At 44.7% G+C, this 14,145-nt stretch overlaps 1 protein-coding gene across 2 annotated transcripts in view; it reads left to right on the forward strand.

Annotated features, from left to right (window-relative positions):
• lsamp (limbic system associated membrane protein) overlaps positions 1-14,145 on the forward strand; it is a 1,086,137-nt gene that overhangs the window by 428,940 nt on the left and 643,052 nt on the right. For both annotated transcript variants that reach the window (XM_070893384.1, XM_070893385.1), the window contains exon 2: positions 1,279-1,511. In XM_070893384.1, coding sequence (XP_070749485.1) covers positions 1,279-1,511 — 233 coding nt within the window. The remainder of the gene's footprint in view (positions 1-1,278; positions 1,512-14,145) is intronic.

Below are 14,145 nucleotides of genomic sequence, written 5' to 3' on the forward strand. Positions count from 1 at the left end.
TTGATGTTTAAAATTGATTAATTGTGACTGAAATAAATATTTTCTCAAAGCTGGTGCTGCCAGTTAATATATTCCTCGTGATGAACATTAATGTTCAACTCGTAACTAATAACAGCCATGTGTCTACCCACAAAAATGTGCAATTTCATCCAGAGTAGACCTGTGAGCACAGTACTAGATGCCCAGTAATGAAATACTTAATGCAATACAAATTACTTTGCCATGAATTTGGTTTGTACAAACCCTTGTTAACAGACTAACTACAGGAGCAAGTTGTCCAAAATATTTATGATTTAGCAGTCATCATAATATTCTTGTATATACTGTATACATACTGATCATATATTGTAGTTTGCATGATGACCAATGACAAAGAAGCAATATCCAATATTTCCTTTCAGCAGATCCCAACTTTCAAACAATCTTTAATGTTTTTTAAAATGCCGCATATCCTGTAGCACTTTCAAAATACCCTGTATATCAAATATATTTTGTTCAATCTGACATAATTTTCTTATATTTTATCATATCTGATTTTTTACAATCATATTTCTGTCTAATCTCGAGAACAATTATTTTCAGGGGGCAAATAAAAGAAAAATGTTCAAATAAATTAATATTTTGGAGCTGAGTTTATGAAGTTGAAAAATGTTCCTTGCTGATTTATGGCTTGTATGTGCACGGTCCAAAACCATTTTTGGAGCAAATATACAGCGCCTTTAATCATACATGGAGATTGTGAATCCTCAATAATGCAAGATGACCCGGCATCCATCAGGTCAAATATCTGGGTCTTATATTTTGTGCGTTTATATATCCTGGCTCAGTGATCAGTATGGCTCAGCGTCACTCAGAACTATTCTAATTGGTCCATAATGTTAAAAGTAGTCACCATTAACCTAGCATCAAAATCATCTACACACATATAACTAGGTGTAAAAATCATATTGGATGTCTGGTAGAGGATTCATGCCAGCAATCCAGTCTTGGGGTTCAAATGACTAACAAATTGCTCATGCTTTATTCTTTCAGTTTGTGCTAAATGATTGAAATCTATTACCGCCTATTGAATATTCTATATGAACTTCATGTCGCCATCCATTATCTTCCATATAAATAATATAGTCACAGCATGTTCCTGTGTATTAGCCTTTAGAATAAATAGCATAAAAACTTTAAAGATATTTGAATTGATCCATAACTTCCTCATATTTTTGGCTGTTTCTTTTGGTTATTATTGTTTGACAACTAATTGCAATTTTTGTTCTTGATTTAAAGGTGCTATGTTGAAGACAGGATTTCGAAGGTTGCTTGGCTGAACCGATCCAATATTATTTTTGCTGGAAATGACAAATGGTCCCTAGACCCTCGAGTCACTCTATTGACCAACGCTCGCTTAGAGTATAGCCTTCAGATTCAGCAAGTGGATGTATCTGATGAAGGTCCTTACACATGCTCAGTGCAGACCCAGCACCACCCGAAGACCTATCAAGTGCATTTGATAGTGCAAGGTAAGATCTTTGTGTTGCTTATTTGTCTTCTATCTGTTTGCCAAAGCAATATGTGAAAGCTTCAGCAGGAGAGATCAAGCTAATAGAATTAATGTTGTCTCAATGTTCAGCAGCCATTCATAAAGACACAGTGCTGAGTTTGGTGAAAGGTTGTTTATTTAATTGTCTTCACAGGAAGTTATTTTATGAGGCTTAATTTGAGACATTGCCAAGACTGATTGTACCACAAATCACAAGCACATCATACGGGAAGGTAAAGAGTTAGAGCATAATTTAAAATCTTAAGACAACGATGTATGCCTAGAAATTGAATCGCCTGCAAATTAGGGTACAATCCCTTTGCAGCATGTGCCAATGAGGACCACGGCAAATTCGTCTGCCAGCATCATTAGGATAGTACCGGTGAACTGCGGGAACCAGTCATGCCCCAGAAGCAGCGGTCCAGACTTGAGGGTAGTGAAGTTGGCTAGGACACTGGTGCAGAGCCTTGGGTGAGTCTGGGAAGAGGAGGAGGTAATCAAGAGGATGGTGAGCAGTGGCCAGCAGTGGCTCTCACTTTTAATGTGGAGCATTCCTGCTCCTCTCATTTTCACCTTCAGATAAGTGGGAGCGAAATTGCCTCTTTGTGCAATGCCCGTTAGCGCCTCTGGGGGGGTGGGGGAATGGGGGCACAAAACACTTTTCGCCTGGGCCGGGGGGTGGTGGTGGGGGGGGGGCACTACCAGCTTCCAGGAAATTGTCTGTAAATTTGCGGAGGCGCTGTCATGGCAGTGCCATGCCCCGGGCCGGCGCACAAACGATGATCCCTTAGCGCCGCACGCTGACCACTTTCCGCCCCGCCGGGGATATTGCCCCATGTCCACAAGGCTGAAGTGAACGGGTGTCAGCACCAGCTTCACAGGTCACGAAGCTTGCCAACATCGATTTGCAGGACGGAAAGTAAAGGGGACCTCGCTAGTGCTCCATGTCGCCATCTTTGAAGTTTTGCCGACTCTCGGGTTCTCCCTAGTGTGGTCCAGGCCGCCATCATGCACCCCAGCACTGCGTTTTGGATGCCGGGCAGCAGCCCTGTTACCACACTGCCGTGGTGGCCCAGTGGACTTCAACAGAGGCCTTGCGGAGTGCACAGCAGCCCTCCCCTTCAAGCGAAGGGGAGGAGCATTGAAGCGCATCAGCGCTACGCGGAGCATCCCGACTGCGCCTGTTCGCGCCATTGGTCCCACCACTACAGGAAGTGGAGCACGAGAGATTACACTCCACTTTCTTTGAGGAGCGATAAGCCCAATTCAGCAGCCGGGGCAGGACTTCTGCGCTGGGTGCAGAAACATAAGAAATAGGAACAGAAGTAGGCCATACGGCCCCTCGAACCTGCTCCACCATTCAATAAGATCATGGCTGATCTGATCATGGACTCAGCTCCACTTCCCTGCCCGCTCCCCATAATCTCTTATCATTTAAGAAACTGTCTATTTCTGTCTTAAATTTATTCAATGTCCCAGCTTCCACAGCTCTCTGAGGCAGCGAATTCCACAGATTTACAACCCTCTGAGAGAAGAAATTTCTCCTCATCTCTATTTCAAATGGGTAGCCCCTTATTCTAAGATCATTCCTTCTAGTTCTAGTCTCCCCCATCAGTGGAAACATCCTCTCTCCATCCACCTTGTCAAGCCCCCTCATAATCTTATATGTTTCGATAAGATCACCTCTCATTCTTCTGAATTCCAATGAGTAGAGGCCCAACCAACTCAACCTTTCCTCATGAGTCAACCCCCTCATCTCCGGAATCAACCTAGTGAACCTTCTCTGAACTGCCTCCAAAGTAAGAATATCCTTTCGTAAATATGGAAACCAAAACTGCACGCAGTATTCCAGGTGTGGCCTCACCAATACCTTATATAGCTGTAGCAAGACTTTCCTGTTTTTATACTCCATCCCCTTTGCAATAAAGGCCAAGATTCCATTGGTCTTCTTGATCATTTGCTGTACCTGCATACTATCCTTTTGTGTTTCATACAAAAGCACTTCCAGGTCCCGCTGTACTGCAGCACTTTACAATCTTTCTCCATTTAAATAATAATTTGCTCTTTGATTTTTTTTCTGCCAAAGTGCATGACCTCACACTTTCCAACATTATACTCCATCTGCCAAATTTTTGCCCACTCACTTAGCCTGTCTATGCTCTTTTGCAGATTTTTTGTGTCCTCCTCACACATTGCTTTTCCTCCCATCTTTGTAACGTCAGCAAACTTGGCTACGTTACACTCAGTCCCTTCTTCCAAGTCGTTAATATAGATTGTAAATAGTTGGGGTTCCAGCACTGATCCCTGCGGCACCCCACTAGTTACTGGTTGCCAACCAGAGAATGAACCATTTATCCCAACTCTCTGTTTTCTGTTAGTTAGCCAATCCTCTATCCATGCTAATATATTACCCTCAACCCCATGAACTTTTATCTGGTGCAGTAACCTTTTATGTGGCGCCTTGTTAAATGCCTTCTGGAAGTCCAAATACACCACATCCACTGGCTCCCCTTTATCCACCCTGTTTGTTACATCCTCAAAGAACTCCAGCAAATTTGTCAAACATGACTTCCCCTTCATAAATCCATACTGACTCTGCCTGACCAAATTATACTTTCCCAAATAACCTGCTACTACTACTTTAAAGCAGTATCGCCCAGAGCAGGTAACTGCCCCCAATCGGGGCACAGGGCAATTTCAACCCCAGTGTATTTTTAATGCTCTGACCGCTGGTTAGGGCACATGTAGACTTGGCGATTCAGAATGCGGAAGACCCGACACCTGCTGCATTTAGAGTAAACCGATGTTCTATCGCATTGGAAATGGGATCCTAGAATTTCAATGGCACTGTGCCCGTTTTTCAGGCACAAAACAGGCATCTAAGCATCCAATATGCTGGGCTGGGTGCGCATGATCATTCTGTGCCAGAAGTGCGCCTTCCACCATATTGGATCAGGCTGCTCCATGGCGTCCAGGGCACATGCCAGAACTATTTAAATTGCTGATTAAAATATTAAAATAACAGATCCTACGTTTGTTATAGGGCCCGATTGTGATATTGGGCTGCCTCAGCACCTAACTCGCCATGTGATAAACCTGCCCAGCAACTCATGGTGCTAACAGGCAGGAAGGATCCCCAGCAGCACTAGATAAAGAGTGCATTCATTGAGGCTGCTGGTCAACTTCTGGGTGTTTTCTGACCATGAAAAGTTAATTCTGACTGCTGAGTCGAAGATTTTGTTGTTGCTGGACTGTTTTTAGTTGCCTTCTCGACAGTTGTACTGCAGTCATGGGTGGTTTGGTGGGGCTGCCTTTGGGGCTGGAGGAGGTGGAGGAGCTACAAGGCAGACATGAAGGAGCAGGAGCAGCTCACAAAAGAGGGAAAGGGAATGCATTCCTCATGAGGTCACACCTACAGCAAAACTTTGAGATGAATATCTACATGAACTTTTCAGAGGAGCAACGTCTCAGGTGCCTCGATTTCACAAAACAGGCTGTCAACGAGCTATGTCACCGACTGCAGCCACAACTCGAGCCTCGAACCAAGTCATGGACAGCCTTGCCAAGTCTTGTTAAGGTCACATTAGCTCTTAACTTTTATGCTGCGGTCTCGTTCCAGGCTGCAGTTGGTGATGTCAGCGGCATCTCCCAGATTTCAGTCTGCCATTGCAACAGGCAGGTCACTGAGACTCTCGACACCAGGAGGAATACCTATTTCTCTATCCTCATGGACAGATCAAAGCAGGATGAGACAGTACTAGATTTGTATGCATTGCAGCCTTCACTCAGCTCTAAGGTGCCATAGACTGCACTCCCATTACCTTGTGTGTGGCCCATCACCAGCCTGCCTTTCTTGTCAGCTCGGGATTCCAGTCCCATATCGTCCAACTTTTTTGTGAGCACAGGCAGCATATCATGGTTTCCTGACAGCAGTTATGATTTCTTTATCCTGTGCATGTCCGCTGTGGCATATTTGTTCCAACCAGGCTGTCCTGTTACAGGCTGGTGAATTGGCGACAAGTGATATCCCCTCAAGACGTGATCCATCACTCCAGTCAGGAACCCAAACACAGCTGCAGACCAGGCCTATAACAAGAGCCATGCTGCCACCATAAAGATCATCACGCAGACAGTCAGTGTGCTCAAGAAACATGTCTGGACCATCCAAGAGAAGCATTGCAGAACAACCCTGAGTGGATATCCAGATTTGTGGTCACCAGCTGCATGCTCCATAACTTTCCCATCATGAGGGACCAGCCCTTATTGCCACCTGGGAAACAAGATGTTCAGGGGGGAGAAGAAAAGCTGCATGAAGAGGATGAAAACCAGGAGTAGCATCGACCACCGGTGCCCCTAGATGCCAGAGCTCTCACAGAGCAGCTCATCGAAGAGCTCTTCACGTGAACCATCCCTCCCATCCCCAATACATCCACAGTCCTTACCACCGCTGTCCTTAATACCACCATCTGATTGACATCCTTCAGTCCAGAGTTATGGTTCTTGCCCTCAATTCATGAAAAATATAAACAGCAACATCCAATCCAGAACAAATACCAAATTTATCAAACAACTAAATTCTATCTGTATCTAATAGTTAGCAGATATTCTTATGAATCACCCTTGTGCAAGCCCTTAGTGCCTATCTTTGTGTGTTTTTTTACTTATCCTGCTGCTCCAAGAAGTGTTTCTCCAGTGGCTATAGTGAGGGAGGTGGAAGGCTGCTGAGCTTCCATTGAGATGACTAAAGTTGGCCGTGGTGGTCGACCTTGAGCGACACGGCGGCTTGAAGGTCTGGCTGCGGGCTGCAACATCTCGGTGCGGGGCAGGGTAGACTGACCCAGCTGGCTGTGCGGCGCTAACAAGGCCGCTGGCAAGGCGAGTGGCAGCAGGCACTTCTCCCATGAAGCCAAGGCCAGTTTCACAGGACTGCACCTCAGCACTCATACAACTCTGCCCGAGACAGAGTGCCAGACTGAGGTGACCCCTGGAAGCACTTGTCAACACTGGCCCCCAAGCCAAGGTAGGAGCCATCTGAGTCTAAGTGGCAGCAGTATTAGTTGTCATGGAAGCTGTCAGCAAAGGCTCCATCATGGTGGGTGCCATTTTCATGCTCATGGAGCTGACCATTCAGTTGATATTGGTCTCCATGCTCTGCGCAAAGCCTTGACAAAATGTAGTGTAACAGCAGCCTGGAGTGAATGACTTCCCTTCTCAGGGGAGTGAATGACTTCCCTGCTCAGGTCACTGGTTAAAATTGCAGTTGGACCCCAATGACATCATCAGAGCCTGATCTGCACATTTAAATTCGGACTCCACCAGCTTCAAGCAGGTGTGTTTGCTGCCCACTCAAAAGAGCAGGTTAAAATTACAGACTACGGGAATGTTGGTGGGTATGTTCTCCTGGTTGAATGTATTTGCCTGGTTGGGTTCTCACCAGACTTTCCCGTATAATTTTTCCTTATTTTCCATTAAAAATTCTTGATGACCACATTTATTGGGCCGAAACTTGCGGCCTCGCCGGCTGCCTACGATGTGCGCATGCACCCAGCAAGGCCTCGCAAAATCCGGTTCTCAACGCGTGATGTGCATGTGCCAAGAACCAGCTTTTGCAATCTCGCAAAATTTCTTTTGACAGATCCTATGCATCCCTGCAGGAAGGACATCCACAGGTCAGAGATTGGGCTATTTGCCCAACTCATGCCCAGCGAATGTCCTTCAAACTCTTACACCCGGTAAACACAGGCGCATAGCCTACTTTTACCAACAGAAGAGTTTTAAAACATAGAAAAATTTAATTTAATCATTCATTTTTATATTAAAAATCCTGTCCATGAACATAAGTTTATTTTTAACCTTATTAAAACACATTGGGCCTGAAATTCCAGTTGAACGCCTCCGACCCGAGAATTTTAATGAATTTACCTGGTGGTCCAAGAGGCGCCTGTAATTCTGGTGGGGAGGCCTTCTCTCTCCGTGCTTCGAAGTGCGCTCCCATTCTCGATGTTTGGACGTAGAAGGTGCAGTCATGTGTGACTGCACAACCAATCAGGTACAGTATTCTCATTAATAGCAATGAGACCTCCGTATCTACAAGTTCTTATTGTTATTAATGAGAAAAAAAACCCAAACACATTAAACACAACATTAAAAAAAACACTTCAAATATTTAACATTAATTGAAATTAAATGTTTTAGAAAAAAAAAAAAATATTTTTTTAGTATTTTAATTAGGGTTTAAAATAAACTTACCTTAGTGGATAGGATTTTTAACATAACAATGTGTTTTTAAATTTTATTGTTAAAATGTTTTTTTAAGTTTTAAAACTCTTATGCTGGTAAATGTAGGTTATGCGCCTGCTTTTACCAGGCGCAAGAGTTTTAAGGACATTTGCTGGGCAAGAGATGGGCAAATAGCGCAATCTTGCCCATGTGAATGTCCTTCTCCCGACGATGTGGAGGATCTGTCAAGCCAAAACTTGACAGATTGGAAAAGCCGGTTTTCGGCACATGCGCATTGCGTCCCGAAAACTGGCTTTTGCGATGCCTTCCCAGGTCCGTACACACTCAGTATGGTTTCGGTGAGGCCATGATTTCAGGGCCATTAAAAAAGACTTCCAAAAAATATTTTTTTTTTCGAAAACATTCAATTTCAATAAATTTGAAATATGTGGTGTTTTTTTTATTTATTGTGTTGTGTTTCTTGTTTTAGTGGGGTATTCTCATTGATAGTAATGGGAGCTCGTATAATCAGGGGTCTCATTATTATGAATGCGAATACTAGATAGTGATCAGTGGTCCTGGCCCATGTGATGCCAGGATACGTATCTGGAAGACATCTCCCGTGCGCTGCACAGCGAATGAAGGCCTCCGACTGGAATCCTACGTTCCTCCGGGACCACCAGGTAATTTCGTAGATTTTTTTCGGGTTGGAGGCGTTTGTCCAAACAAAGCCTCTGACCGCAATTTTCCTCCAATATGAAAATTGTATACGTAAATTGTCACGCTGTAATTACAGCTGCCCCCAGTGCTGTTGCTGAAGTGTCTCTACTGGAAAAGAGTGTAATCATAACAGATTTATATCCGTAATTTCCATTATAAATGGAGACACAGGAATTTATAACACAAAAAGTTGATAGGACATCCACGCAGATGTAAGATTTTTAATCTATTGCAACATAGAGAACTAGAGGATAGAATTGTCTCGACCATAAGCCTTTCTGCTACCAAAATCCATGGAGCTTCACAATACCTGACAGATAAAGTCAAGTGAGCTAAGCCAGAAGATCTTTCATTCCAGAAGATGGAAAGCCTAGTTTCCACATGGCACCACATCCACAGCCCGGCTGAAGACTGATGGAAATCATCCAGCAGAAGGAATTAAATTTAAGTGACAAGCTGTCTTTCGACCTAAAATTACTACTGTCTGGTTGGAAGTTGAGTACTCAACCACTTGCACCAACAGCCTCCTGTGATTACTTAGCAACTGAAAGCAGTAAGCAGCATTACTTTTTCTTCTTCTGAGAGTATGTATATATATAATTTTATTGAACATGATGCCATTTACTGGAACACTTCATGTAGACCAGAATTTCTGTTACATCTTTCTGTTTTAAAAGATAATTTTTCCTTATTCCATCTTAAATGAAAAATCTAGCACAGTTAAAAGGTTAAAAAATGCAACAATTTAGGTAACCAGTCTTCAGATAGGGAATCAAGGAACAAGATTTTCCAGATACCTTGAGCAGTAAATTATTTTGGTGGGGAAATCTTGCTAAAATTCTCATCAAAGATATCAAATTTTATGCCTGTGGAAAATGTAGCAGATCATTCCTCAGATGAAAAATGAATTATATGGTAAAGTCAGAGTCAACAGTTTTGGAGATGGTAGCCATAATTTCTGTAGCTCACTGAGTGTGAGTAAGAACAGACCAATCCTTCCAATTGTCCCTTGCATGGTTGATGTAATGTATGCACATGTGAGTATGCTCACAGGTTTGCTTCGCTTCAATAGCTCAGCTGGTAGAGCAGAGGACTGTAGTGGAATACAAAGCAAAGTCACCCTTAGGTCGCTGGTTCAATTCCGGCTCGAAGGAGCTATCATTCGAACAAAAGAGTTGTAGAGCTGTTGCCCCCCGTCTGGACGGAATTCCTCATTGGCGCCAAGTTCCGAAACCTCCCTCGGGAGCCAGTGCCTCACATCTTGAGCCTCCTCCAGGAAACCCCCTCCGTGTCTTTCAGTTCTGCACGGAGGGGATTCCTGTGCGGGCTGCTCTTGCACACTCTCCACTTTGCCATCCTCGTCTGCCGTCCGGACACACCATGGCGTACCATCTTGCCATCCGGAGGAGGCGGGGGTCCCCAATGGAGTGCTCTCTACATGCGAGTCCTTCTTTTATTTATTGGGGACTTGGCCTGGAGGGTGTTGTACGGGGCAGTCCCATGCAATCGGTTTTTAAGTCGATTCATGGACACCCAGGCCGCCAGCAATTTCTGCGGTCTGGAGGAGTCCATGTTCCATATTTATGTTGAATGTGCAGGTTGCAGCCCCTATTCCATGATTTAAAGGAGCTGCTCCTCAAATTCTGGTTTGGGCACTCTGTGCGAGGGGAGCGGGCAGGTTGGAAGGCCACCTCGTGGACATGGCTAAGTTGGCCATTAACCAGTCCAGGCAGCGGGCGGTCGAGGGGGTCATTCAGCCCGACTGCCTGCCTCTCTTCCGTGGTTACATCCGAGCCAGGGTGTCCCTGGAAATGGAGCATGCGGTGTCCACAAGTACGCTCGTGGCCTTCCGCGAGAGGTGGGCACTGGAGGGACTGGAGTGCATCATTTCAACAGGGAACAGAATTTTAATTTGATTTGATTTAGAAAAAGGTTCCCGTTCATTTTCAATTGTTAATTTGTGATTTTTGATGCCCTCAAAAAAAAGGGGGGCACTAAAGTTACTTTTAAAATAGTTGTGGAGCTGTTGCATTATGAGTGGTTTAGCCAGCCACGTAATGTTCACAAGACTCAATAAAAGCCCAGTCAGTTGGGTCTAGGTCATCCACGACGAGGTATGCAGTTGTGAGCCTAGTGGATGAACTGGTAATTTGCAATGTGATTGTTAAACCTTTGTTAATAAACCAACTCGTTCTTAATAGCAATGTGTTGCTATGAATTCTTAAGCAAAGAACCCATGAAGCAAATACGTTACAGTTGGTAAAGGAGGACTGCCTCCAAGAAGTATTCTTGAAGCCTTTAAATTGCTGAGATTTCAGACAATTCTGAGCAGGAAGGAATTTGTGGGAGACCCTATTGTTTCTCCATCCCCTTGCTCTTGTGTACTGTTTCCTTATATTTTAGACGTATCAGGCAGGATTTACCGAAAGCTTTGGTCAGCAAGGACCTGTTACGCTGGATCCCAGCTCCATTTTTGTCTGTATTCTAATTTTCAAGCATCACTTCAACTGGACACCAGAAGTTTCTGCTCCAATATAAGTGTGGCATAAATAACTGAGCTGGTGATGACATGGTGATGGTATATATACCGTTTTTCATAATTGCGGTTTGATTTTGCCTGAATGTAAGTATAATGCCTGTGTAAAACAGGCATCCAGTAGGTGCAGCTGAGAAGAAGGAAATATTTGCAAAAGGCCATTGCAACTACTTTATAAATATATTTTAAAATCTATTTTCTAACCATTTTACAAAGACTTTTTGATTCACTACTGGTTATTGTTTTTGTGTCTATCTTCTGCTGCGATCTTCCATTTTTGTTTGTTACCCCAATCTAAAGAGACCACAATCAGAGTTACATTGGGCATATCCCTGTATCTGTGTTTCTTCGAACAAGAGGAGGAAGAATTTTGGGAACCAGGCATGTCGGACGCCAAAGGAGGCCTAACATACCCAACTGCCAAGTAACCCTACATATATAGAGCACCTGATCTAAGAGCAATGCTTATGGAGGCTCTTTTTCAACAGGAAAGTCATCAGTGAGTTGTGCTACATGTTGCTTCCTGATCTGCAGCCCCCCTCCAACATAGGCAGCACACTACCAGGAACATAACTGTTAAATATGGAAGAACTCCACAAGACTGAGTATTGTGAGCTAAAACTGATGTGACGTTAGTCTCTTTAATACAACTCCAGAGTGCCTAATCACCTTTTATACTACCTTGCACAAGGTATACAGGTGACTCTTGGGCCTTCAACAATTGCGCTCTCTGGTGGCAAGTCTTATACAGTTACAATGTTTACATACATAACATCACTCGCCCCCAAAGTCTTTGATATAAATTATTTACAAGTTGAGACGATCTGGGGCTCTACGCTCCCTGGTTGATCATCTGAGTTCAAACTCTGGCATGGGTGAGTTGGTCGGATCATTGCTGCACTTCGGTGTGGCTGGTCTGACAGGACTGTTGAAAATGGTGGGTTCATCCTCTTGATTGACAGCGAGGTCGATTTCTGGTTGGGTGTGTGATGTCCTCTTCAGGTTGTTCCTGGTTGTCGATGAACTGCATTTTGGTCTGATCCAAATGTTTTCTACACATTTGTCCATTCAATAGTTTGACCATAAACACTCTATTCCCCTCCTTGCCCAAGACAGTGCCAGCGACCCATTTTGGACCATGACCGTAATTAAGGATAAACACAGGGTCGTTAATATCAATGTCACGTGATACAGTCGCGCGATCGTGGTACATGTTTTGCCGGTGGCGCTGGGTTTCCACATGATCATTTAGATCCGGGTGGACTAGGGAGAGCCTGGTTTTGAGTGCACGCTTCATTACCAATTTTGCAGGGGGAACTCCAGTGAGTGAGTGGGGTCGCGTCCGAGCAGAACCTGAGATAAGCGGGTATGCAAGGAGCCTTCTGTCACGCGTTTCAAGCTCTGCTTGACCGTTGGATGCGGGCTTAAACAGGACAGATCCAACATGCTTGATGTCATTGCGGGTCATAAACGCGTTGAATTCTGAGCTGGTGAAACATGGCCCATTGTCGCTGACAAGGCCGTCGGGCAAGCCATGGGTGGCGAACATAGCCCGGAGGCTTTCAATGCTGGCAATGGATGTGCTGGATGACATGATTACGCATTCAATCCATTTAGAGTAAGCGTCCACTACAACTAAAAACATCTTTCCGAGAAAGGGGCCAACAAAATCTACATGAATCCTGGACCACAGTTTGGAGGGCCATGACCACAGACTCAATGGAGCCTCCCTTGGTGCATTGCTCAATTGTGAACACGTGTTGCACTGGCGTATGCATGACTCTAAGTCCGAGTCAATGCCGGACCACCAAACATGTGACCTGGCTGTAGCCTTCTTCATGACTATGCCTGGGTGGGTATTGTGTAGGTCGTGTATAAACGTTTCCCTGACTTTTTTTGGCAAAACCACGTGATTACCCCATAAGAGACAATCCGACTGGATGGACATTTCATCTTTGCGTCGGTGAAACGGCTTAATTTCATCTTGCATTTCCCCGGGAATGGCTGACCAGCTCCCATTGAGCACTCAACTTTTTACAAGTGATAGCACAGGATCCTGGCTGGTACAGGTCCTGATCTGGCGAGCAGTGACAGGTGACCCCTCGCTCTCAAAAGCATCCATGACCAGAAGCAAGTCTGTGGGCTGCGCCATTTCCACCCCGGTAGTGGGCAATGGTAGCCGACTGAGGGCATCAGTTCTCCGTGCCTGGTCTGTGGCGGATAACATAGTCATAGGCGGACAATGTTAGTGCCTATCTTTGGATGAGGGACGAAGCATTGGTTTTATACCTTTGCTTTCTGAAAACAGCGAAATGAGCGGTTTGTGGTTGGTTTCAAGCTCAAACCGAAGTCCAAATAGGTATTGGTGCATTTTCTTAACCCCATTTACACATGCGAACGCCTCTTTCTCGACCATACTATAGGATCTTTCAGCCTTAGACAGACTTCTAGATGCGTATGCAACTGGTTGAAGTTTGCCCGATACATTGGTTTGCTGTAACACACAACCGACCCCGTACGAAGATGCATCACAAGTTAGCACTAATCATTTACATGGGTCATACAGTACAAGTAACTTATTAGAACAAAGTAGGCTTCTGGCCTTCTCAAAAGCTGTCTCTTGAGATTTACCCCAAACCCAGTCGTCACCCTTACGTAGCAACATGTGCAACGGTTCCAGCAAAGTGCTTAACCCGGGTAGAAAGTTTCCAAAATAGTTGAGGAGTCCCAGGAACGAAAGCAGCTCCATCACATTCTGTGGTCTGGGTGCATTCTTGATGGCCTCTGTCTTTCAGTCCATGGGTCTGATGCCGTCTGCCGCAATCTTTCTCCCCCAAAATTTGACCTCTGGCGCCAGGAAAACACACTTGAAGCATTTCAGCCTGAGTTCCACTCTGTCTAGTCGACTGAGAACCTCTTCCAGGTTGTGTCACGACCAGTGATCAGGATTTCGTTTTGAAACACAACGGTGCGCGGAACCGATTTCAGCTGAATCTCCAAGTTCCTCTGGAAGATGGCAGCAGCCGAGCCAATCCCAAAAGGGGACCTGTGTTTTATAAACAGTCCTTTGTTTGTGTTGATGCACGTCAATCTTTTCGAAGATTCAGCCAGCTTCTGTGTCATGTAGGCGGAGGTTAGG

This window comes from Pristiophorus japonicus, chromosome 11, assembly GCF_044704955.1.
Source record: "Pristiophorus japonicus isolate sPriJap1 chromosome 11, sPriJap1.hap1, whole genome shotgun sequence".
Classification (NCBI taxonomy): domain Eukaryota; kingdom Metazoa; phylum Chordata; class Chondrichthyes; family Pristiophoridae; genus Pristiophorus; species Pristiophorus japonicus.